This window comes from Balaenoptera acutorostrata, chromosome 5, assembly GCF_949987535.1.
Source record: "Balaenoptera acutorostrata chromosome 5, mBalAcu1.1, whole genome shotgun sequence".
NCBI lineage: Eukaryota > Metazoa > Chordata > Mammalia > Artiodactyla > Balaenopteridae > Balaenoptera > Balaenoptera acutorostrata.
Window position 1 is genome coordinate 144,310,215 of NC_080068.1, and position 22,378 is coordinate 144,332,592.

The window sequence follows — 22,378 nt, forward strand, 5'->3', positions numbered from 1 at the left end:
AGGTCAACGTCGAGTAATGTCATAAATAAAACAAACGGAATCATATGGAGGTCACAGAGCACAGGAGGGCTGTGTTAGGCCTCTCAGGGCAGAGACTCAGGGTTTGGTTTCTGTCTTTGCCATTTCCAAGCTATGGCAGCCTGGGCACATTGCTCTTCATGCCCTAGTCTCCTTATCTGTCAAACAGAGCTGCCTGCCCCTGGCCCCCAGAGCTTCGGCCAGTGGCTTCTGCTGCCCCTGCATGTACCCGACAGGCTCTGACTTGCCCTTGCTGCCTTTTCACCTGGAACACACCTTCACAGACGGCGCGTCGGCACCCCTGCCCTTCGAGTCTCGGCTCACATCTCCCACGTCCTTTAGGAAGGCTGCTCTGACCGTGCAGTTTAAAATCACAGCCTTTCTCTCAGATGCTGTGCCCTCCTCCTGCCCTGCGTTCTGCTATGGCACTAATCACTGTCCAGAATACTTATGTCCTCACTGATTATGCTTCCTGCTCTTCCCTCCTGGCTAGAGGTTAAGCTCCACAAGTGCCCAGACAGGAACAGTGACAGAGAAGGCCTCCAGGAAACATGAGCTGGATGACCAGGTAGAGATATTAAGAGCCGCTATCCTGCAGGGCTGCGGGGTACGGTGCCCAGCACACGGCACGTGCTCGGTAGGTGAAGGCTGCTTGAGCGATGGTAGGTATGAAGCTCACACAAGGTCACCCCAGTTCACTTTAGAAGCTACATTTCTTCTAGGAAACATTGGCACCTTGACATTCTAGGCCCACCTCTGAGAGCAGTGAGGTGTGGATCTTCATCAGGACGCTGTCCATCTCACTGAGCTTGCGCCCGATCAGCGGGCTGCTGGGCCCAGAAACGTGGCCGATGTGGTCCAGCCCAAGGTAGTGGAGGATTAACACATCCCAATCCCGCCTTTTTAATACTTTATCCAAATGTCTTGTAACATTATGATCCACCTTTAAAGGGAAAAAGAGTACATATGAATAGCCTCCCTAATTTCCCTGGTGTTCACTCTTCAAGGAAAAGTGATATGGTCATTTTAAAAATCTATGGGCTTGGGGCTTCCCTGGTGGCGCAGTGGTTGAGAGTCTGCCTGCCAATGCAGGGGACACGGGTTCGAGCCCTGGTCTGGGAGGATCCCACATGCCGCGGAGCAACTGGGCCCGTGAGCCACAACTACTGAGCCTGCGCGTCTGGAGCTCGTGCTCCGCAACAAGAGAGGCCGCGATAGTGAGAGGCCCGCGCACTGCGATGAAGAGTGGCCCCCACTTGCCACAACTAGAGAAAGCCCTCGCACAGAAACGAAGACCCAACACAGCCATAAAAATAAAATAAATAAATAATAATTAAAGAAGTCTTGCAAAAAAAAAAAAAAAAAATCTACGGGCTTATTTTAGGTACCAGGACTCATGGGAGTTTGAAAAGACCAAAACCAAAACCAAAACCAAAACACCAAACAAACCAACCCCCAAAATAAAAACTGTCTTAAAAAATGTTTGCATTAGATTAAGCTTTCACTAATATTGTTTTTATGTCTCTAAGTTATGGATACAACATATTATAACTTAAACGAACAAAGGCTGTTCTCACAAAACAGTTCTTCAGGATCACTACTGGAGCTTAAACTAAAGCTGACCAGATAACCAAGTTAAATGGGTGCCAGGTTGTTATGAGGCAAGTGAGGGCTAAGGGCAGTTAGCTAAGACAGGACAGTGCCCAGAGTTCAAGAAACCAGCAGGGTGAAGCTGGGGGCGTCTGCCTGTGTCCTACGAGAAGGCTGTTTGGGGAGGAAAGAGGCACACACTCAGCGGTTCCCAGCCATACAGCCCCTGACAGAGCCACTAGCCAGGTCAGCCCTGACCCCTCCCTCCCCCTGGAGAATCTACTACAAAGACAAGTGCTTCTGAGCCGTCACACACAGGGTGGGCAGTGACTGCTGTGTCTACACGGTCAGCTTTGGAAAAGGGTGTCGGTGTAAACAGGACGGCAGGCGCTCCCCCGGACCAAGCAAATGGGTCCATCCAACGCCAGCTCAGACGCACGGTGCCTTTGCCCTGCGGGCCTCCCTCTGCCCCGGGGCCAACATGGGGGCTGTAAGCTCCTTGTCGGAGGCTGCACACGCAGCACCGGGCCTACGCTCTCCGCACCAGGTAGGCTCGCCCAGCTCACGTCTGCCCTCATGCTGCCGCCCTCGCAGGAGAACAGCAGCAATGCAGGATCCCAGGCAGACCGTGGGGACCTCAGGCTCTGCCTCGCAGACTCTGCCACCCCATTCTGTCCACTTGTGAAGGTCCCACTCATCTGTCAAAACTCCGGCTGAGCGGCTCCTCCTGGGAAGCCCTTCCCGACCCCCCGTACCCGTCGACGGGTGCTCACCTGGTCTGGGCTTAGGGCTCAGAGAACTATGCTCACACCTGCGTTAGGGTTTATGGTCCTGGCTTGTAGCTGATTACGGGAAGGAACAATTTTTTCAATCTCTCCGTACTATTCTCAGTATATTGATAAAAGCCACATACAAAACAACGTTGCCTCTCACTAAGTTAGAGGGTACCAGGCTCTGTCTCATAGGATATATTTTTCTTAAAAACTGACCTCTGTATAATCTGATACAAAAAAAGAGGTTGTTCCATCATATTCCAGAAAATGCTTTGGGAATAACTTCACCCATGTTTCATCTCCATAAAAGAGGATTCTTTTCCCCGCTGCTTTTGCTCGTGTGATCACGTTGTCTTCCAGCAGCGTGGGAGAATTGAGGTTCCTGACGACGTCGATGAAGCCGGGGAGGCTCCCCGTCATCAATGCCTGCAGAAGGAAGCACTCAGGAGTCAGACCACAGACCCGAGTACAGCGTGGGAACGGGTGCCAAGGGTGCCTGTAACGAATGAAAGAGGCAAGCATAAAGCTAAAGCGACACCAGTACTGAAGGCTGGGCCAGTATTAGGGCAAAGGGGGACAAGCTACACAGATTCTTGGCAAAACCAGCGGACTCAATAAGTGAAGAACTGACCATATTTCAGCCGATGAGAGGACAAAGGAGGAGGCCATGGGGTAGCTAGACGGCTGTGGCCAAAAAAGCAGTGAGGGATAATAAGAAATGAAACAAATGGCAAAGGGTGGTATGCACTCTGTATACCCAAACCCACTGTCAGGTCCTCATCTAAGCTTCAGATCTGCTTCATGTGACAAGCAAACTCCACACACTGACCCTGAAACCCAGCAATTCTACTGTCCACCCCCGAGAGAAAGAACAGCCTCTCACACAGCCAGGGAGGAAAGCGGTCTCTAAACAGGAACTCTGAGGAATCCTCACAGGAAACTCGCCCAGGGGTGCTGGTGGGGCCACCTCCCCGTCCCACTCAGCACCGTAATTTCTTGGAGGAGCAGGTGGCTGTGACATGTCTTCACACCTTTCTGCTACAGAATTAAGTCAACCACCTCCCTCATTTTAGCGGAATCTAAACGGGTCCTGGGTCTCCATGATCTGGAGTTAGCTGACAACCTACAACACTGGCATCCAGGGACCTGTGCAATGAAAAGAAAGAGGAATCTGGACAATGCTAACAAGTATAATAATTTTGCCAAGACTTCTTTAACAGCAAAATAACGCAAAAATGAATTAATCTTGGACTTTGAGGATGAGGAGCTTGGCAAATCCTCTCCCTGAAGAGCAACGACAAAACTGGATAAAACTGTCAAAAACAACCCCTTCAAGACTTTGAAAACTCAACGAAGATATACACAAATTGAAATGTTCTTATTCAAAACACTTTCGAATTTCGGTAAGAACTGTGAGTACCTATGGTGTTTTAACATGGGCTGCTCCCCTCCCGCACACCCAGTTCTGTGACGTGGTAGCCATGAGGACCAGGAGGGGCCTGCCCAACTTGGCACTCCATGGAGAAGCCCCACGCCAGGGACAAGGTGAAAACAGGGAAGGCCAACATCACAGCTACCTGAGGCTTCAATGCTGGTTGCAGTAAGACACAGGAAAAAGTCTGGAAAGGGGGTCTGGGGAATGGGACAGCTGCGGTAGGCTTCTGTGAGCTCCCACGTGTTCCTGGAATCTGGAAGGCCGTGTGCACACACAGGGTGAGTGTACACTCAGGAGAGAACAGAGAGGGCCTAGTTGCCCGGTCCTTCCAGCTGAACACAAGGCCCTGCTCAAATAAAGCGAGGGTCAGGGAAGACTCATAAACCGCCTGAAGATGAGCTGACGGCGGGAGCCTCACACAAGGACCCCCTGTAGAGGGTGGAGGCCACACCACAATGTGTTTAAGCACAACCTGTGACCAGTCATTGGCTCACCACTCAGCCATGCTGACCTGGCTGCCCCTCAGGAAGAGTGGCTTAAAAAAACCCCAGGAATTAAAAAACACACAACAAGCAGAGACATCAGTGAGTGTACATTTCAGGACCTGAGGAGAGACAGACCCTCTAGAAGTAGCCCCAGCAAGTCAGCCAAACAGCGACAGCCACCAGCACTCCCGGCTGGGGATCAGGACCGAGCCGAGGTGGGAGCTGCATGGATGTACACACTCGGTCAATCTCATCAAACTGCAGTATACAGTATTGTATGAAACAAAATTCTACCTCAATGAAGTTAGTTTTTTAAATGTGAGCCTTTCACCCCAAAACTCTGCTTCCTAAAGGTAACCAGTTACTTTGGGTGAGTATCCTTCATCCGTTTATGTACAATCAGAAATATATAAAGTACATATTTTTTTTTTTTTTTACCAAAATGGTAACAAACTATATAGATAATTCTGCAACTTGCTTTTTTCACTTAATATCATGAACCCCTTTCCACAGAAAACATACAGGTATTTCACCTTCTTTTTTAAAAGCAGCTACAAAGTACTCCGGTGTTTGGATATACAATATATTTATCCAAGACGAATTTAATGACAATTGCTTTATTTTTATTTTTGAAAGCAGAAAAGAGAATTTATTTTATGGATACTGAGTACCCACGAGCAGGAAGTCCAGTCATGTTTGAGGAGAGATTTAACTTTTGGAAAGCTAACAGGAACTAAGGCTAGCGGTTCTCTCAGTCACTCAAAGGACACAGTCTCGCATGTGTCCCTTTTTTTTCTCTGTGTCTGTTTGTTCTTTTCTTTTTGTCACTCTTCCTTTTTTTTTTTAACATCTTTATTGGAGTATTATTGCTTTACAATGTTGTGTTAGTTTCTGCTGTATAACAAAGTGAATCAGCTCTATGCATACGTATATCCCCATATCCCCTCCCCCTTGCGTCTCCCTCCCACCCTCTTTAATCCCACCCCTGTAGATGGCTGCAAAGCACTGAGCTGATCTCCCTGTGCTATGCAGCTGCTTCCCACTAGCTATCTATTTTACATTTTGTAGTGTATATATGTCAATGCTACTGTCCACTTCATCCCAGCTTACCCTTCCCCCTCCCCGTGTCCTCAAGTCCATTCTCTACGTTTGTGTCTTTATTCCTGTCCTACCCCTGGGTTCATCAGAACCATTTTTTTTTTTTTAGATTCCATATATATGTGCTACCATACGGTATTTGTTTTCCTCTTTCTGACTTACTTCACTCTGTATGACAGACTCTAGGTTCATCCACCTCACCACAAATAACTCAATTTCGTTTCTTTTTATGGCTGAGTAATATTCCATTGTATATATGTGCCACATCTTCCTTATCCATTCATCTGTCAGTGGACACTTAGGTTGCTTCCATGTCCTGGCTATTGTAAATAGTGCTGCAGTGAACATTGTGGTACATGACTCTTTTTGAATTATGGTTTTCTCAGGGTATATGCCCAGTAGTGGGATTGCTGGGTCACATGGTAGTTCTACTTTTAGTTTTGTAAGGAACCTCCATACTGTTCTCCATAGTGGCTGTATCAATGTACATTCCCACCAACAGTGCAGGAGGGTTCCCTTTTCTCCACACCCTCTCCAGCATTTACTGTTGGTAGATTTTTTGATGATGGCCATTCTGACCAGTGTGAGGTGATACCTCATTGTAGTTTTGACTTGCATTTCTCTAATGATTAGTGATGTTGGGCATCTTTTCATGTGTTTTTTGGCAATCTGTGTGTCTTCTTTGGAGAAATGTCTATTTAGGTCTTCTGCCCATTTTTGGATTGGGTTGTTTGTTTTTTTGATATTGAGCTGCATGAGCTGCTTGTAAATTTTGGAGATTAATCCTTTGTCAGTTGCTTCGTTTGCAAATATTTTCTCCCATTCTGAGGGTTGTCTTTTCTTCTTTTTTATGGTTTCCTTTGCAGTGCAAAAGCTTTTGAGTTTCATTAGGTCTCATTTGTTTATTTTTGATTTCCATTTCTCTAGAAGGTGGGTCAAAAAGGATCTTGCTGTGATTTATGTCATTGAGTGTTCTGCCTATGTTTTCCTCTAAGAGTTTTATAGTGTCTGGCCTTACATTTAGGTCTTTAATCCATTTTGAGTTTATTTTTGTGTATGGTGTTAGAAAGTGTTCTAATTTCATTCTTTTACATGTAGCTGTCCATTTTTCCCAGCACCACTTACTGAAGAGGCTGTCTTTTCTCCATTGTATACTCTTACCTCCTTTATCAAAGATAAGGTGACCTCATGTGCGTGGGTTTATCTCTGGGCTTTCTATCCGGTACCATTAATCTATATTTCTGTTTTTGTGCCAGTACCATACTGTCTTGATTACTGTAGCTTTGTAGTATAGTCTGAAGTCTGGGAGCCTGATTCCTCCAGGTCCAGTTTTTCTTCCTCAAGATTGCTGTGGCTATTCGGAGTCTTTTGTGATTCCATAAAAATTGTGCAATTTTTTGTTCTAGTTCTGTGAAAAATGTAATGGCAATTTCTTTTAAAAAGCCTCCAGCGGAAGTGCCATTTGAGCTGAGGTGTGAAGGTGGAGTGTTGTCTAGGTGAGCTGAGGTGAGGCTTTCCAGGGCAAAACACAGCAAACTGCAAAAACCCCAAGGTGAAAGGGGGCAGCACACATGGGGAACGGAGCTAGGTGTGATCTGCGTGGATAAAACACACAGGAAGAGGGAAATCAGCTCAGATGAGGGTGAAGAGGTAAATGGTGGAAGACCACGCACCCTGAGGTGCGTTAGGAGTTAGAGTGGTTAGGAGGCAGAGTGTAAGCCACTGGAGGACTGTTGGGACTAGAGCAGAGCAACGTGATCTGTTTGGACAGGTTCTGGGTGAGAAGTGCTGGGATAGTTTTCCATCCAGGCTCACACCATAGCAGACTGGACTACAGTGGGGGTAGTGGAGGTGGTGGCTGAGTCCGGCTAGTCACATAAACACTATACAGAGATCTGTTCACCTCATTTCTTGTGAGGAGTGTTATCATCAACCTTTCAATTTTTACCATGTGATAGATTCTTTAGTTGCCTTTAATCTGATTACTAGTACAGTTAAGAATCTTTTCATATGCTTACTGGCATATTTCAATTTCCTTCTATGTGGATTTCTTTATATCCTTTGTCCAGTTGCTACTGGATTGTTGCCCTTGATCAGATCCTCTTTACATATCATGGGGTTCACATCTTGTTTGTTGTGCTAACTGTAAATAATTTTTCCATTTACTGTCTGTCAGTTGACTTTGTTTATAATGTCTTCCACCACTTTGGGTTGAATCTGTCCACCCTTTCTTCTGGGCTTTTATAAGGCACTTCCCTCCTCTTCACACTAGTTTGGGTTCACACGGACATTTTTAAGAAGGGTAGGGACTACCTGGTAGCCGCTTCACCCCAGGAAACATGTAGGCAGCAAAAAAGTTGCAGCTGAGAGCCCAGGAATTTTAAGTGAGTGATTGTCTGTCATCTCCTTGGAGGTTTTCCTGGGGTTGCTGTGGTCTTGGGAACAGTAGTTTCCTGACTTCTGAGAATTAAGGAGGGCTCTGCAGAGACTATTGAAAGAGAATTTGACCTGGTCACCTTATTCTGTATAACACGGTGTTGCTGTATAACACAGTGTGACCAACCGAGGCTCTGGAACTAGGCACACATAAGGTTATGCTCGGTTTCTGATGCCAGCTGTGAGATTTCACACTTCAAGCCTGTTTCCTCATCCGGGAAATGGAGAAGAGAGTGGCACCAACATCATGGAGCTTCCACGGGGCTGTGGTAAGAGTGTACAAGACAGTGCCTGCACCACGGGCGCACCACAGCCAGTGGTAACTGCCGCTATTACAACTATAAATTCCCAGGAAAAGGAAAGGCATTCAAAAATCAGTTACAACGTTTTAGAAGGAAGCTACTGCAGCATCTTAACATGTGAACATGCTACTAGAGACATTAGTCTTGAAATTTTAAAACTGGTGTCTCGTGGCAATTGTATCAGCACCTCCAGATGAACGAGGTCCCTTCCTAAGTGGAGGCAGGGCAGGGGACACACTCCTTAGACAACACTACCCGATCCTATCAAATTCCAGAGCAATGTAATCCTAACTCCAGGATGGACTTCCTGTATGCTAGCTCCTCCCTGATAGAGAATGAGGAGCAAGAACCTGCAAAGGACCCAAAACAAAACACTGGTTTGGTAAAATGAAACGAACTGGAGAAGGGAGGACCACACCGGCCAATGCGCAAGACTGAACAGAACCTGGAGCCACCACGCTCACTGACGTTTTTTCTTACAAATCTGCCCAGATTCCTAATAACTCTTTTCTTATCAGAACAAAGGAGGAATGAGTTCCTTCCACACTTCTGACAGGACAGATAAAGAAAGCAGTGATCCTGATGGTCAGGAGCCTGGATGCCTTTCTTCCAGCTTCCACAGGACTTGTTTCAGCAGAATGACTGCACCCCGAGAGGCTGTTCCCAAGCGTCCTGACTACAGGTGGCCTCCCCCACTCCCCATCACTCTCTATCACATTCTCCTCCTCAATTTCTTCCATAGCATTTATCACCTCCTGAAACAATTTTGATTATTTATTTGTATACTTACATATTTTCTGTTCCCTCAATTAGAAAGTAAGCTTCATGAGGACAGGACAGTTGCTGTCTTGTTTTTTCACTGAACCCCTCTTATCTAGAACAGCACACAGTACATATAGATGCTCAATGAATATTGAATGAAGGACAAACCACATCCAAAAGTGGCAGAGAGAATGGGAAACTCAAGAAAAAAAAATCAGTAAAAGATGCGGCATGAACCCCTTTAATCCCAGACTGCTTTACTCATCCAGTAAACGTTTGTTGAGTAACTACCAATGCTGCCCCCAAGCTTTAAAACAAGTGACACCTTCTCACCAAATAATAAGGTGTCACACGATCATCCACAGACGTAAGGTTCAGCCAGAGACTTCTACACCATACTGGCCTGCAGTATATTCACAAACTTTTAAGCTCCTCTGTCCTTTTCTGATCCCACCTCTTCACTCAACCTTCGGGTCTAAGCTTGAATGCAATTTCCTCAGACAGGCTTTTCTGAACCACCCCAATCTAAACTGAGCCCCCAACCAGCACTGAACATCACGCTCTGTTCTTTTTCATTATGCATTAATCACACTTTGTAACTGCACATTTACTTGTATGTTCATTTGTTTAATGGCTAGGTCTCTCATTAGAGACTGAAAGTTCCATGAAGGCAGAGATGTTATTTTCAAAAAGAAACTTGTTTTTGAGCAAATCAATAAAGCTTTACTCTTTTCTTTCCCCGTAGTTCTTAAGTAAAGCATATGTACTTCAAAGGCACTCCCACTAAGCTGAACACCTGAAGGCGGTTTATAGAGTAAAAACAGGTATCTGTGAGGCCAGATCATGTTGGTTTCGTCACTGTGTATACTAAAATTTTGTACAAGTCATTTAACTTATCTGAATTTGCTTCCTCATCCATAAAGTCAAGTGATTGAACTAGATAACCCTAGAGGCTCCTCCCAGAATTCTAACTGACCCACTGATGATTAAAGAAGATAGCAGGTTAGCAAGGAGCATGGTATCTCTTGGATTAGATTGGCCTAGATGATCTGGCTCTAAATCTGTTATGCTTCCCATGAAGCATGAGCTTTTGGCTACCTTTACAGAGGGCATAAATCATGGGTCTTAGTTCCATCCTATCTGGGAGGCTTTTTCAGCATTCTATTGCCCCAGCCAGGTTGACAGCACCAAACTAATTTCCACTTAGTTAAAATTGGGACTCCAAGTAACAGACTACAGAGAGCCCCTCTAAACCTCTGAAAGAGCCAAACCATGATCTATAATATATTAAGTCAAACTGTTTACCTTGATTCGAGGCATAGTAACTGTAGGTGGCTTTGCTTCAGCCACAAAGCTGTGAGATGATCCTTTTTCCACAAGATAAGTTGTGTAGGGCATAAATTTCACACCCTTTGACCCAAACACAAAATCATCTCTCAAGGCGTCTATCAGCATAATAACAACTTTACTGAAGAGAGGTGGTGGGAGCTTGGTCCAGTTGGAAATGGCTCCTAAGTGTTTGAAAAAGAAAAAGGAAATTGAATTTTAACCTTTATTTAGCATTCAAGCACCTTATAATCTAGTTTCTGCTTACCTCTCCAGCACATACTCTATCACACCTACATATCCTGAGCCAAAGAAAAAGGCCTGTTCTTGGGAAACAACGCTGGGGTCAGGGGGCGGGCAACAAGTAAGCTCAGGGAGCCCTAATATTATGTAGTGAATTACCCTTAGCATGATGGGGAGTACTGGCACAGGGGAGTCCCTTCATGAGTATCCTGGAATGGGACATTAGGGAGATTGACCTAAAACACAGTGTTGCAGGTAGGGGATGGGTGAGCATTTACAAACTGTCTTTCCATGGTTAGCAGCTGGTATTGTGTGGATTTGATCCAAAACGTGAGTTCCTTTACCTAAGATATACTGTTGGGTAGGTGAGGGCTAGGAAGGGGCCTAGGCAGGGAGGTCTTAACTACTGGAAAAAACGGGGTCTTGGAGGAATGCCATAGAAGAAAACACGAGAGGTCGGCAGCAATCTTATCTGTTGTGTCTTCCTAAGCAAAAAGGGTGCTTGGAACAGGGAGTGACCCAAACATCTGCTCAGGGAAGGGGGTTGGGGTGTCACTGGATGAGTAGAGCTGGGGAGAGGCTTACTCTTCACGGGTATGGAGACCTTACTTTGCGGTAAAGTAAGGGAGGAGAATCTTAGGGCTGGTAGTGGTGCTTACCACAAACTTGTAGGATACATAAAAGGAGGCTGGAACGGTAAGAAGGGGACCCTAGGGGTTGGGGACCAGAATGGAAGAGACCATCGGGGAGCCGCGGGAAGAAGTACAAGAGGCGAGACTCATAAGGAGGGTCCTCCGGGAAAAGTGGGGCCCGGGGAACAGAGACGCCCGGGGAGCGGTCCATACCAGCCGAGGGTTCGGGCGCTGGGGACTCTGTTTGGTGCTCCGTCCCGGAAAAGGGACAAACGGGAACCGGGAAGAATCCCCGGAGGAACAGCGCGACCCCGAGCACCTCGATCACTACGCAGCAGGCGGCGAAGGTCCCGGAGCCCAGCCGCATCGTGCCCACCCGCCGGGCCGGGATCCGGGCTCCCGGACCCCAAGTCACGTCTCGCCCAAAGGCAGCAGCTTCCGCCTTCAGGGAGCCGCCTCCGAGCAAGCGCGAACCGCAGATCCGGACAGGTGCCCGGCGCCTCCGCGTCTGCCGTCGCGCCGGAAATACGCGCTGCGGTCCGGGCGCTTCCGGGGCGGGGTGGGCCTGAGCTCACGGGCCGTTCGTGTACTTCCGGGGCGTCTGCCCGCAAGGCACCGCCAGCCCCTTGTTAAGGTCTGAACCGCTCCGGCTGTCTCGGGTTTGTGGAGTCTATGTTGTGTGCCGTGCCTCCTGCTAGGAGCTGTCACGCGTTTTGCCGCGTTTGCTCCTCAGCAGCCTGCTGAGTCAGGTGCCATCGCCCTGAGAGCCCTCGTGTGTCTTGGGCAGGTCTGTGCAGAGGACGCCGTCTCCGACCATGGCTTCGAGTTGGGCTGCCGTTACCTCGCTAAGTGACCTCCAGAAGGCAAGCTGACTTCCTGGGTCTGGGTGTCCCTGTGCGGGATTGGACCCCGGGACTTTCTTGGGTCCGCATCCAGACCCCTTTACTGCCCGGCTTCTGGGTGTGCTGGGGGCCAACAGCTCACAGCCACCCCCTTCTCTGAATAGTTAATTGTCCTTGGCTGATGGGAACTGCTGCGCCCTGGAAGTTATCACTCCCCAAACACCTGGAGCTCATGATTGACTGGGGTTGCAGTGTAAAGGCCCAGCTCCTTTGCCTCCAAGAGAGTTGACTCGTGCTGTTCGTGCTCCGAGCTCCTCTGGAATGAAGTTGAAGGTAGTCTTCAGCTAAGACCACATCCCTGCTGCTTTCTCCTGCTATCTTCACATCCTCCTCCCCAGAGCCTTCCCTTGTTAAGGCTTATGCACCCGACCTCCCTTCTAAGGCTCTCCTTTAAGGAGACCAGGCCCAAGGCAGACTCCAAGGTGTGTCTCCGAGCCTTAAATGTGATGAGTCTATAACGAGTCAGATTTCCCAAGCTCTGACGACGACAGTCTAAGCTTCTACCACCTTCTCACCAGTACACACTAACCATGAATGTTAATAATAACCATTTAATGACAGCTGAGGTTTATCTAGTTTATCACCTGCCAGGCACTAGATCAAGCCCTTTAAATGGATTATTTTATTTGGTTAACACAACAACCCTTTGAAGTAGGTAGTCTTATTATTTTTTATTGCAGGCAAAGAAATGATGTCAGACTGTAAAGTAGCATATCCAAAGTAACACAGCTAAACAGCCACAGAGCCAAGATTCAGAGCTATCGGTCTGACTCTGAGCCTGAGCTTTGAATCTCCACACTTTGCTAACATCTCAGAAAAACAAAAAACATCTTCTCCCTTCCAGTGGTTCTTGTTATGGGCTGAATTGGGTGCTCCCCAAAATTCATATATTGAAGGCCTAACTCTCAGTAGGTCATAATGTGATTTTATTTGGAGACAGTGCTTTTAAAGATATAATTAAGTTAAAATGAGGTCATTTGGGTGGGCTCTAATCCAGTGTGACTGGTGTCCTTAGAAAAGAGATTGGGACACACAGGCACAGAGGGAAGACCATGTGCACACATGGTGAGAAGGTGGCCATCTAGGAGCCAAGGAGAAAGGCCTGAGGAGAAACAAACACTGCCAACACCTTGATCTTGGACTTCTGGCCTTTGGAACTGTCAGAAAGTAAATTTCTGTTGCTTAACTCACCCAATCTGTGGTACTTTATTATGGCAGCCCTAGCAAATAAATACAGTCTGTATTAGATTTATATCTCTTCATAACAAATACCACAAACTTAGTAACTTAAAACTAAGTTTTATGATTTATGATCTCAGCATCTGTGGGTGAGGAGCCTGGGCATAGCTTGGTAGGTCCTCTGCAGGGTTGCATTCGAGGTATTGGATAGGGCTGTGTTCGCATCTGGAGTCTCGACTGGGGAAGGATCCAGTTCCACTCTCACTCAGGTTGTTGACAGAATTAATTTCCTTACAGCAGTAGGACTGAGGCCCTGGCTTCCTGCTAGCCACTAGCCAGAGGCCACCCTTGACTCCTAGACACATAGGCCTCCCTAAATAGCCGTTGGCATTTCTGTGAATTAAAACTATGATGTTCTAGGTTTATGTATAAAATAGATAACTAGTGAGAACCTACTGTATAGCACAGGGAACTCTACTTGGTGTTCTGTGGTGACCTGGATGGGAAGGACATCCAGGAGGGAGGGGATATATGTATACGTAAGGCTGATTCACTTTTCTGTACAGCAGAAACTAACACAACGTTGTAAAGCAACTATACTCCAGAAACAAACAAACAAACAAACAAGCAAAACTCCTAGGTGACGCAGAATCAGTGATCCCTGGGAATCCCTCTGGCAGTGTGTCCTTATTCAGCTGGGCATGGCTGGGGGAGATGCAGACACTGGGTGGGGGTCAGACCTTACAGGGGCTGCTGAACATCTCTGTTCCTTTTCCTATCCTGTTCAGGAGTGAGAATCCCCAGAATAATGAGAGGACAACCAGCAGAGGAAGGAAGTCCCTGGGAGGTGAGTTGGTCTGTTTGTATTTTCCTTATTTTAGCATGCATTTTGTTATTGTGTGTTTTCACTAGGAACTCACCAGTTTCCTGTGGATTTCCAGTTTGATGCAATAGGTTTCTTTTATTTGAGTTTTAATTTTTCCTCTTTCTCTAGTTTTCAACAGAATTGTCACAATTAACGAACAAATATGGATACCTTATTGTTAACTAAAATCCATATTTTATTTGGGTTCCCTTCGTTCTCCCATTTTCTATCCTAGGATCCCATCCAGGGTATCACATGGCATTGAGTCATAATGTCACTTTAGTATGTTTTTGGCTTTGACATTTTCTCACACTATCCTTCACTCTATGACCTCAGCAGTGTTGTGGTGGACTAGTCAGGTATTTCATATATTGTCCCGCATTGAGATTTACTTGGTGTTTTTCCTGTGATTAAAATGGGGTCATGGGTTTTGAGGAAGCAGATCACAGGGGTAAAGTGCCTTCTTATGACTTTATATCATGGGAACATACATCAGGGCAACTTACCACTGTTCATGTTAGCTTTGCCCTTCTGGCCCAGGTAGTGTTTGTCAGATTTTCCCCACTGTGAAGTTACTTTTTCCCTAAGTCTGTACTGTGTGTCTTCTTTAGGATGAAGTCACTGTGTGGCACCCACACTTCAGGAGAGGGGAGTATTCTATTTACCGTTGCTGTGTACTAACATTTGAAATTGGGCAGTGTGAGCCTCCAACTTTGAATTTCTTTTGAAAAATTGTTTTAGCTCTTTGGGGTCTCTAGAAGTTCCATATTTTGGCATTTCACATTCTGCTCCCCTTCACATGGATATACCCCAATTTGCTTATGCATTCATCTGCTGAAGACATCTGATTCCATTTAGGTTTAGACATCATGAGTAGAGTGTCGGTGCACAATAGCATCCTTGTTTTTGTTTGGATAGAGTTTTACAAAGCAGTTGTGTAAATATTGAAGGTGTGATTGATGGATCTCAAGGTGTGAGACTTGTTTGGCTTTGGAAAATCCTCTCAAACTGTATCTCGAGGGCGTCTACATGTTCCATCAGTGATGAAGGAGAGCTGCTGTTGTTCCCCACCCTCCAGTGATCGGGGTCTTCATTGTGGGAGGAGGTTAGCAGTTCTAATAGGTCCATATCGCTGCCTTGTTTTACTTTGTGATTCCCTGATGGTATATGATGTTGATCACGTTTTTGTCCACTTATTATCTGTTTATCTTCTTTGGCTAGACATCTATTCAGATCTTTACCCATTTTTAATGCAGTTGTTTGTTTTATAGTCCTTTGTATAATTTGAGTGCAAATTCTTTATCAGATATGTGTTTTACAAATATTTTTTTCCCAGTTTGTTGCTTGGTTTTCAGTTTTCTGAAAAAGGCATTTCACCAAATAGAAATTTTTAATTTTATAAAGAACACGTTCCTGGGATAAACCATAATGGAAAAGAATATATATATATATGTATAATAACTGAGTCACTTTGCTGTACAGCAGAAATTAACACAATATTGTAAATCAACTATACTTCAATAAAAAAAATAAATTTACAAAGAACATGTTATTAACTTTTTTCCTTTTGTGCATTGGCTTTTTGTGTTGTGTGTTAAAAGTCAAAGCTCATGATCTATGTGACCAAACCCATGGTCATGTAGATTTTCTTCTATGTTTTCTTTTATAGTTTTTATAGTTTTATATTTTAAATTTGTCTGTGGGCACTTTGGAATGACTTTTGTTGTAAGTTGCAAAGTCTGTGTCTACATTCGTTTCATTGCATATGGTTTCTGATTGTTCTAAACCTATTTTTCAAGAAGTCATGGTATATTTGCTGCCATATGTTTGAATTATCCAAACATTAGTGGATTCAGCAGGACGGCCAGCAGGGAACTCGGTCTCCTCTGAACTGGGAGTGGGTGCAGCCTGCATTTCCCACTTTGCCAGCACAGGGCGACAAGCCCGCCCCTCTTACCAGTGCGCACCTGCCTTTTCTGCCCACAGGCCTGGCCCTGTGCACAGCTGACAGGAGCGTGGCCTCCTCAGGAACCTCCAAGGGTTTGGCTTCGGGACAGTGCAGGGCTGTACCCACACTGAGACGAGCTCGGTTTCCTCAGGACCGGCTGGGAGGTGCCTCCACGGGAGAAGAAGGTGAGGGAAAAGTGGGGGGAAGGTTGCTGTGCTGACTGCGTGGCTGACTGCCTGGGGGCGGGTGTCTGTTTTCAGAGGACCCAGCAGAGGAGTGGCTTGATGTGGAAAGTTGTGGGTTTTAGTGAGTTTGGTGTGTGGTGCAGTGTCCAGTGTCCTCCTCTGGCTTGTGATGTTCCATTTTCCAGGCAGTTTATTGAGGGGACTGTCCTTTCCCTGGTGTATGTCCTTGGCAGCTTTGGCATAAATTAACTGACCACATGTGTGTGGGCTTATTCTTGGGCTCGCTATTCTATTCTTATGGCCCCTTTGTCTCTTTTTGTGTCATTTCTACACTGTTTGGTTACTGTAGCTTCGTAATATGGTTTGAAGTCAGGGAGTGAGTTTCCTCCAGCTGCTGTTCTCCTTTCTCAGGATCCCCTTGGCTGTTTGGGGTCCTTTGTGGTTCCGTACAAATGTCAGGACTGTTTGTTCAGTCTGTGAAAAATGCCTTTGGCATTTTTGTAGGAATTGCATTGAATGTGTATATATTTGGGTAGAATGAACATTTTAGCACTACTAATTCTTTCTATCCATGAGCACAGGATATCTTTCCATTTATTTACGTCTTCAATTTCTTCATCAATGTCATAACATTTTCAGTGTGCAGGTCTTTCACATCTTTGGGTAAGTTTATTCCTAGGTATTTTGTTCTTCTGATGTTACTGTAAATGGGGTTGTTTTCTTAATTTATCTTTCTGATGGTTCATTATTAGTGTATAGGAACGCAGCTAATTTTTGTCTACTGATTTTGTATCCTGCAGCTTTACGGAATTCATTTAGTAGTTCTAATAGATTTTTGGTGGGTTGATGTGCAAAACTGGAATTAGAAATCCCACTGTTTCTACCACATCCAGGTCATCCAGAACACCCAAGACGGGACTTCCCTTGTGACGCAGTGGTTAAGAATCCACCTGCCAATGCATGGAATGCGGGTTCGATCCCTGGTCCGGGAAGATCCTACATGCCGCGGGGCAGCTAAGCCCGTGAGTCACAACTACTGAGCCTGCATGCTGCAACTACTGAAGCCCTTGCACGTAGAGCCCGTGCTCCGCAACAAGAGAAGCCACCACAATAGAAGCCCACGCACGGCAACGAAGAGTAGCCAACGAAGAGTAGCCCCCGCTTTCTGCAACTAGAGAAAGCCTGCGTGCAGCAATAAAGACCCAACGCAGCCATAAATAAATAAATTGATTAATTAATTTAAAAAAATAACTAGACTGTCTTTTTTTTTTTAAAGTTTTAATTAATTAATTAATTAATTTATGGCTGTGTTGGGTCTTCGTTTCTGTGCGAGGGCTTTCTCTGGTTGTGGCAAGTGGGGACCACTCTTCATTGCGGTGCGCGGGCCTCTCATTATCACAGCCTCTCTTGTTGCGGAGCACAGGCTCCAGACGCGCAGGCTCAGTAGTTGTGGCTCACGGGCCCAGTTGCTCCGCGGCATGTGGGATCTTCCCAGACCAGGGCTAGAACCTGTGTCCCCTGCATTGGCAGGCGGATTCTCAACCACTGCACCACCAGGGAAGCCCCAGTGTACAATTCTTGTACACCTTTTTCCTCACCTCTATTGGAGGCTGATTCAGAACACACACAACCTCCTGGAGAAACTTGCCCCGACCCTGCCATGTACTGCCACCTAGCTGGCCTGGTACTGAGTCACCAAAAACTTTTGTTCTTTACTTGATTCTTAATTCCTTTGGAATTCATTACTTTACTGTTATAAATGTTTATTGTCCTTGTAATAAATCTTTTAAAAATAAAAATGAAATATTGTACTTTAATTACTCCATAGATGAGTGATGAATGGATCACACTTGACATATGATTGTAATCTTTTTAGAATTATTAAAGTAATACACACATGTTATAAAAAATTGAAATATTACCTAAAGAAAAGAGGTTTGCCAATCCCACCCCCAGAGGTGACCGTCTTGAATGGTTTGGTGCATCTCTCTTAGGGTCTATCTGTCTCTATCTCTGTCTCTCTCACACACAAGCAGATTTATTTACATTTATGTTGATTTCACATCTATGTGGTCTTACAGATGGGATCCTGGGTGCAGATGGTTGGTCCTCGTGCTTCCCACCTAAGAGGACCCCGAAGCCTCCCCTGTAATCAGGGGAGTGGGGGCATTTGAGGGCATTTCCCTCTAAATATGCCTTAGTGACATATTGATTATTTTGAATTAATGTTACTTAAGAGCCGTGCAAGAGAGACACTTTCTACCTCTTTTTAGGAAGAAATAAATCTCTCCTGTGAAAGGTACCCCACCTGGGGGCTGAGACCTGAGGGCAGAGGGCTGCAGGTGTGCTGGCCCCTGCAAATCAATTCATTCTGGGAACCTTCTGTCGTGACTACTGAGGCGCCAGTAGCTTTGTGATGACCAAAGCCAGCTCCTCTCTCTGCCTGTTTACGAGAAAAGGCCTGAGTCTGAGCCATTATAGATTCTCTGGATTTCTTGGCATATGGACTGACCTGCACCCTCTCATCCTGACAGACCCCTTGTAGAAACACCTTCACTTTAAGAGTTCTTTCACCTCGTCCAGAAAATAAACAAAGGCCCCATCCCCATCCCCGTCCCCAACAAACAAGCAGACAGATATCCGGCTGCTCTCCTACCTCAGCCACTTCAGAGAGTCACTCTCTTGGAAATACCTTAAGCTCAGTGACATACCGCCGTCCCCCTTTCTCTGGCACCGTGCCCGCCCTGGGCGAGCCCCGTCTTATGTGGGCACGACGGCACCGCTCAGGTGAGCCGGAGACAGTACCCCAAAGTGGCCTGATGGTACCACCGTACATTGAAAATGACCTACACACCAAATTGGCCTTAAACACGGTGGTCCAGAGACCAGGGATGTGCATGTGCCTCTGATGAAATCATTGCTCAGGAGACCCCAGCATCTATCATCCATCTTCTCCATGTTCTTCTGACCTTTGCTCTTCCTCTTTTTAGCTGATATCTTGCTAGATTGTTCATGGACAAATTAGATCCCATCTGGCAAGAGCAGAATCATCTTCCCAACACATGAGAAGAGAACAGGCATGGGCCCGCACCCATCTTATCCTCCTCTGCCTGCCCAGCCCGTCATGTCAGAAACATGTGTCCCTCCTCCTGTCAGAAGCCAGATGCCAGGTAAAGGACTTAGATGTAAAGGAAACCAGAATATTGTCTTGAGCTACAGACACTTCAAAAAACAAAGCAAAAACAACATCCCCCCCCCCAACAGCAATACACCAGGTGCAGAAGGGCATGCTGAGCCTTCCCCTTCTTTTTCCTGGAAGCAGCAGATAACATGTCATGCCCCACCCGCCCCAGGAAGACATCTTCCCTCTCCTGGAAGGAGAGTGACATTGTGATCGTCAAGGGCAGAGAGTGGAGAATGAGAGAATTCTGTACAAACAGACCTTGTTCAACATAACTCTCAACCTCCTTAGCCTCCCCACTTAGTGCAGTTCCTTTTCCACAATCGCCTCTCTTTGTTCAACCCAACAGAAAAGAATTTAGGTTTTGCCACTTCTCTGGGTCTTTCTTCATTTCCTTAGGAGAGCGCCCTGGGTCAGGTAAAACTTGTGGGAAATAAATGTGTATGGTTCCCTCCTGTGAGTCTGTTTCATGTCCATTTAATTCTCAGGACCAGCCTTCAGCTCTAAGAGGGTGGAGGTCTGGTTTTGTCTCGGCCACATCTTCCTTGCCGGCATCTTTGAATTCTACCTCCTTCCTTGGCTTGATTCCTCAGCATGCTGACATGCTCTCAGCTACCATCTTCAGAAGCTCTGTGAACATGGGCTGTGTGTTTCAAAATGAAACACGTTTGTACCCTACGATACAGCCCTTGAATTCCTTGGTATTGATGGACCTAAATGAGTCGAATGCTTATATCTCTACAGAAACCTGTATGGGACATTTTATGGCAGCTTTATTCATAACAGCCAAAACTTGGAAGCAACCAAGACGTCCTTCAGGAGGTGAATGGACACACAGACTGGTCTCCGTCCATGCAGCAGAATGTTCTTCAGCACTGAAAAGATATGAGAGAGATATGGAGCCATGGGGAAACGGGAGGGGCACCTCAAGTGCATATCACTCACCAAAAGAAGCCAATCTGGGGCTTCCCTGGTGGCGCAGTGGTTGAGAATCTGCCTGCCAATGCAGGGGACACGGGTTCAAGCCCTGGTCTGGGAAGATCCCACATGCCGCGGAGCGACTAGGCCCGTGAGCCACAACTACTGAGCCTGCGCGTCTGGAGCCTGTGCTCCGCAGCAAGAGAGGCCGCGACAGTGAGAGGCCTGCGCACCGTGATGAAGAGTGGCCCCCACTTGCCACAACTAGAGAAAGCCCTCGCACAGAAACGAAGACCCAACACAGCCATAAATAAATAAATAAATAAATAAATAAATAAATAAATAAATAAAAATTAAAAAAAAAAAAGCCAATCTGGAAAGGTGGCATAGCTTAGGGTACCAACCACATATGACATTCAGGAAAAGGCAAACCAAAGAAAGGGTGGGTTGCCAAGGGTTTGTGGCAGGGTTGAGGGGTGGGGCATGATAAACAGGTTGAGCACAGAGGATTTTTTTCTTTTTTTTTGGTATCTTTTTAATAACTTTATTGAGGTAAAATTCACATACCATACAATTCACCCATTTAAAGTATACAATTCAGTGGCTTTTAGTATAGTCACAGAATTGTGCATCTATCACCACTATCAATTTTCGAACCTTTTTATTACCCCCAAAAGAAACTTTGTACTTTCAGTCTCTACTTCTCAGTACTCTCAAATCCCCCAGCTCTAGGCAACAACTAATTTTCTATTTTCTGTCTCTGTAGAGTTGCCTATTGTGGACATTTCATAAAAATGGAATTATACAACGTGTGGTCTTTTGTGACTGGCTTCTTTCATTTAGCATAATGTTTTCAAGGTTCATCCATGTTGTACCATGTGTGAGTACTTCATTCCTTTTTATGGCTTAATAATATTCCACTATATGGATATACTACGTTTATTCATTTATGAGTCGAACATTTGGGTTATTTCGACTTTTTAACTATTATGTATGATACTGCTATGAACATTCATGTACAAGTTTTTGTGTGCATATACGTTTTTATTTCTCTTGAGTATGCATACCTAGGAATGAAATTAATGGGTATGTATACCCAGTATATATGTTACTGGGTCATATGGTAACTGCATGTTTAATCATTTGAGAAATTCAAAATCAGGAATAAAAATAGGATCACTGAAGAGTCTAAAGAGATTATAAAGATCATAAAAGTATATACAGACAATTGTATGTTAATAAATTTGAAAATGTAAATGAAATAGAGAAAGTCCTAGAAAATACAACTTAAAAATAACACGAGGAGAAATAGAACTGAATATTCCTATAACTAGTAAAAACATTTTAATAAATTAAAACACTTCACACAAAGAAAATTCCATTTGGCTTCATTAGTGAAAATTCCAGTCTTCACAAATTCTTCCAGAGAATTTTAAAAAGGAGAATACACTTAATTCGTTTTATGGGAAGCATAGTCTCGATACAAAACCCAACAAAGACAGTAAGAGAAAGGAAAATTATAGGCGAAGTCATTCATGAATATAGTTGAGAAAACCCTGAGTGGGAGTAAGATGGAGTAAGCACATCCCTCTTGGTCTTTCCCACTGAATGCAGCTATAAAACCTAGCCAGAATAAACAGAGCAGAAGCTATCTGAGGACTCTGAAAAGGACTCTGGCAAATTGGGGAAGACTGAAATATGGAGCTCTGAACTGGCAATGAGCTCACCATTTTTTATCCTCTGGTCCTTCTGCCACTTGACCGCAGACATAGGCACAGCTATGAAAATGCATGGCAGAGTGGGCTAAGTAAAGCTCTAGCTTTTACTTTTCCACAGAGGATTTTTAAGGCAGTGAAACTATTCAGTGTGATACATTCATGGCGAGATACATTTGTCAAAACCCATAGACTGTGCAACACCAGGAGTGAACCCTAGTGTAAACTCTGGACTCTGGTGATCATGATGTGTCCATGTAGATTCATCGATAGTGACCAACACACAGAATGTTGATAGGATAGTTGGGGGGAGAGAAACTCTGAGCACCTGTGTAGGTGGGGAGGGGGTAGATGGGGAGAGCAGTAACAGCAGAGCAGGGGGCAT

General features: G+C 45.5%; 1 protein-coding gene and 1 long non-coding RNA gene across 10 annotated transcripts in view; one reads left to right on the plus strand and one right to left on the minus strand.

Annotated features, from left to right (window-relative positions):
- Positions 1–11,614, minus strand: part of PIGG (phosphatidylinositol glycan anchor biosynthesis class G) — a 43,155-nt gene extending 31,541 nt beyond the window's left edge. For 6 of the 8 annotated variants that reach the window (XR_009008380.1, XR_009008381.1, XM_007181469.2 and 3 more), the window contains exons 1-4: positions 11,314–11,614; positions 10,205–10,410; positions 2,598–2,807; positions 773–961 (exon numbers count right to left, since the gene is read on the minus strand). Coding sequence is in view for 6 of the 8 variants with exons in the window: in XM_007181469.2 (XP_007181531.1) it covers positions 773–961; positions 2,598–2,807; positions 10,205–10,410; positions 11,314–11,467 (759 nt within the window). In the remaining 2 variants the exon portion in view is untranslated. Of the gene's footprint in view, positions 1–772; positions 962–2,597; positions 2,878–10,204; positions 10,411–11,313 lie in introns of those variants that run through there. The other 2 variants (XM_057546959.1, XM_057546960.1) reach the window with 2 other exon arrangements.
- Positions 11,615–11,690: 76 nt separating this feature from the next.
- LOC103016610 (uncharacterized) lies at positions 11,691–21,425 on the plus strand. Of its 2 annotated transcripts, XR_009008278.1 has the most exons (4): positions 11,691–12,275; positions 13,970–14,028; positions 16,033–16,179; positions 20,105–21,425. It is a non-coding gene; the product is annotated as an uncharacterized LOC103016610 (long non-coding RNA). The 2 variants fall into 2 exon arrangements; XR_450932.2 differs by lacking the exon at positions 16,033–16,179.
- The last annotated feature ends 953 nt before the right edge of the window (positions 21,426–22,378 follow it).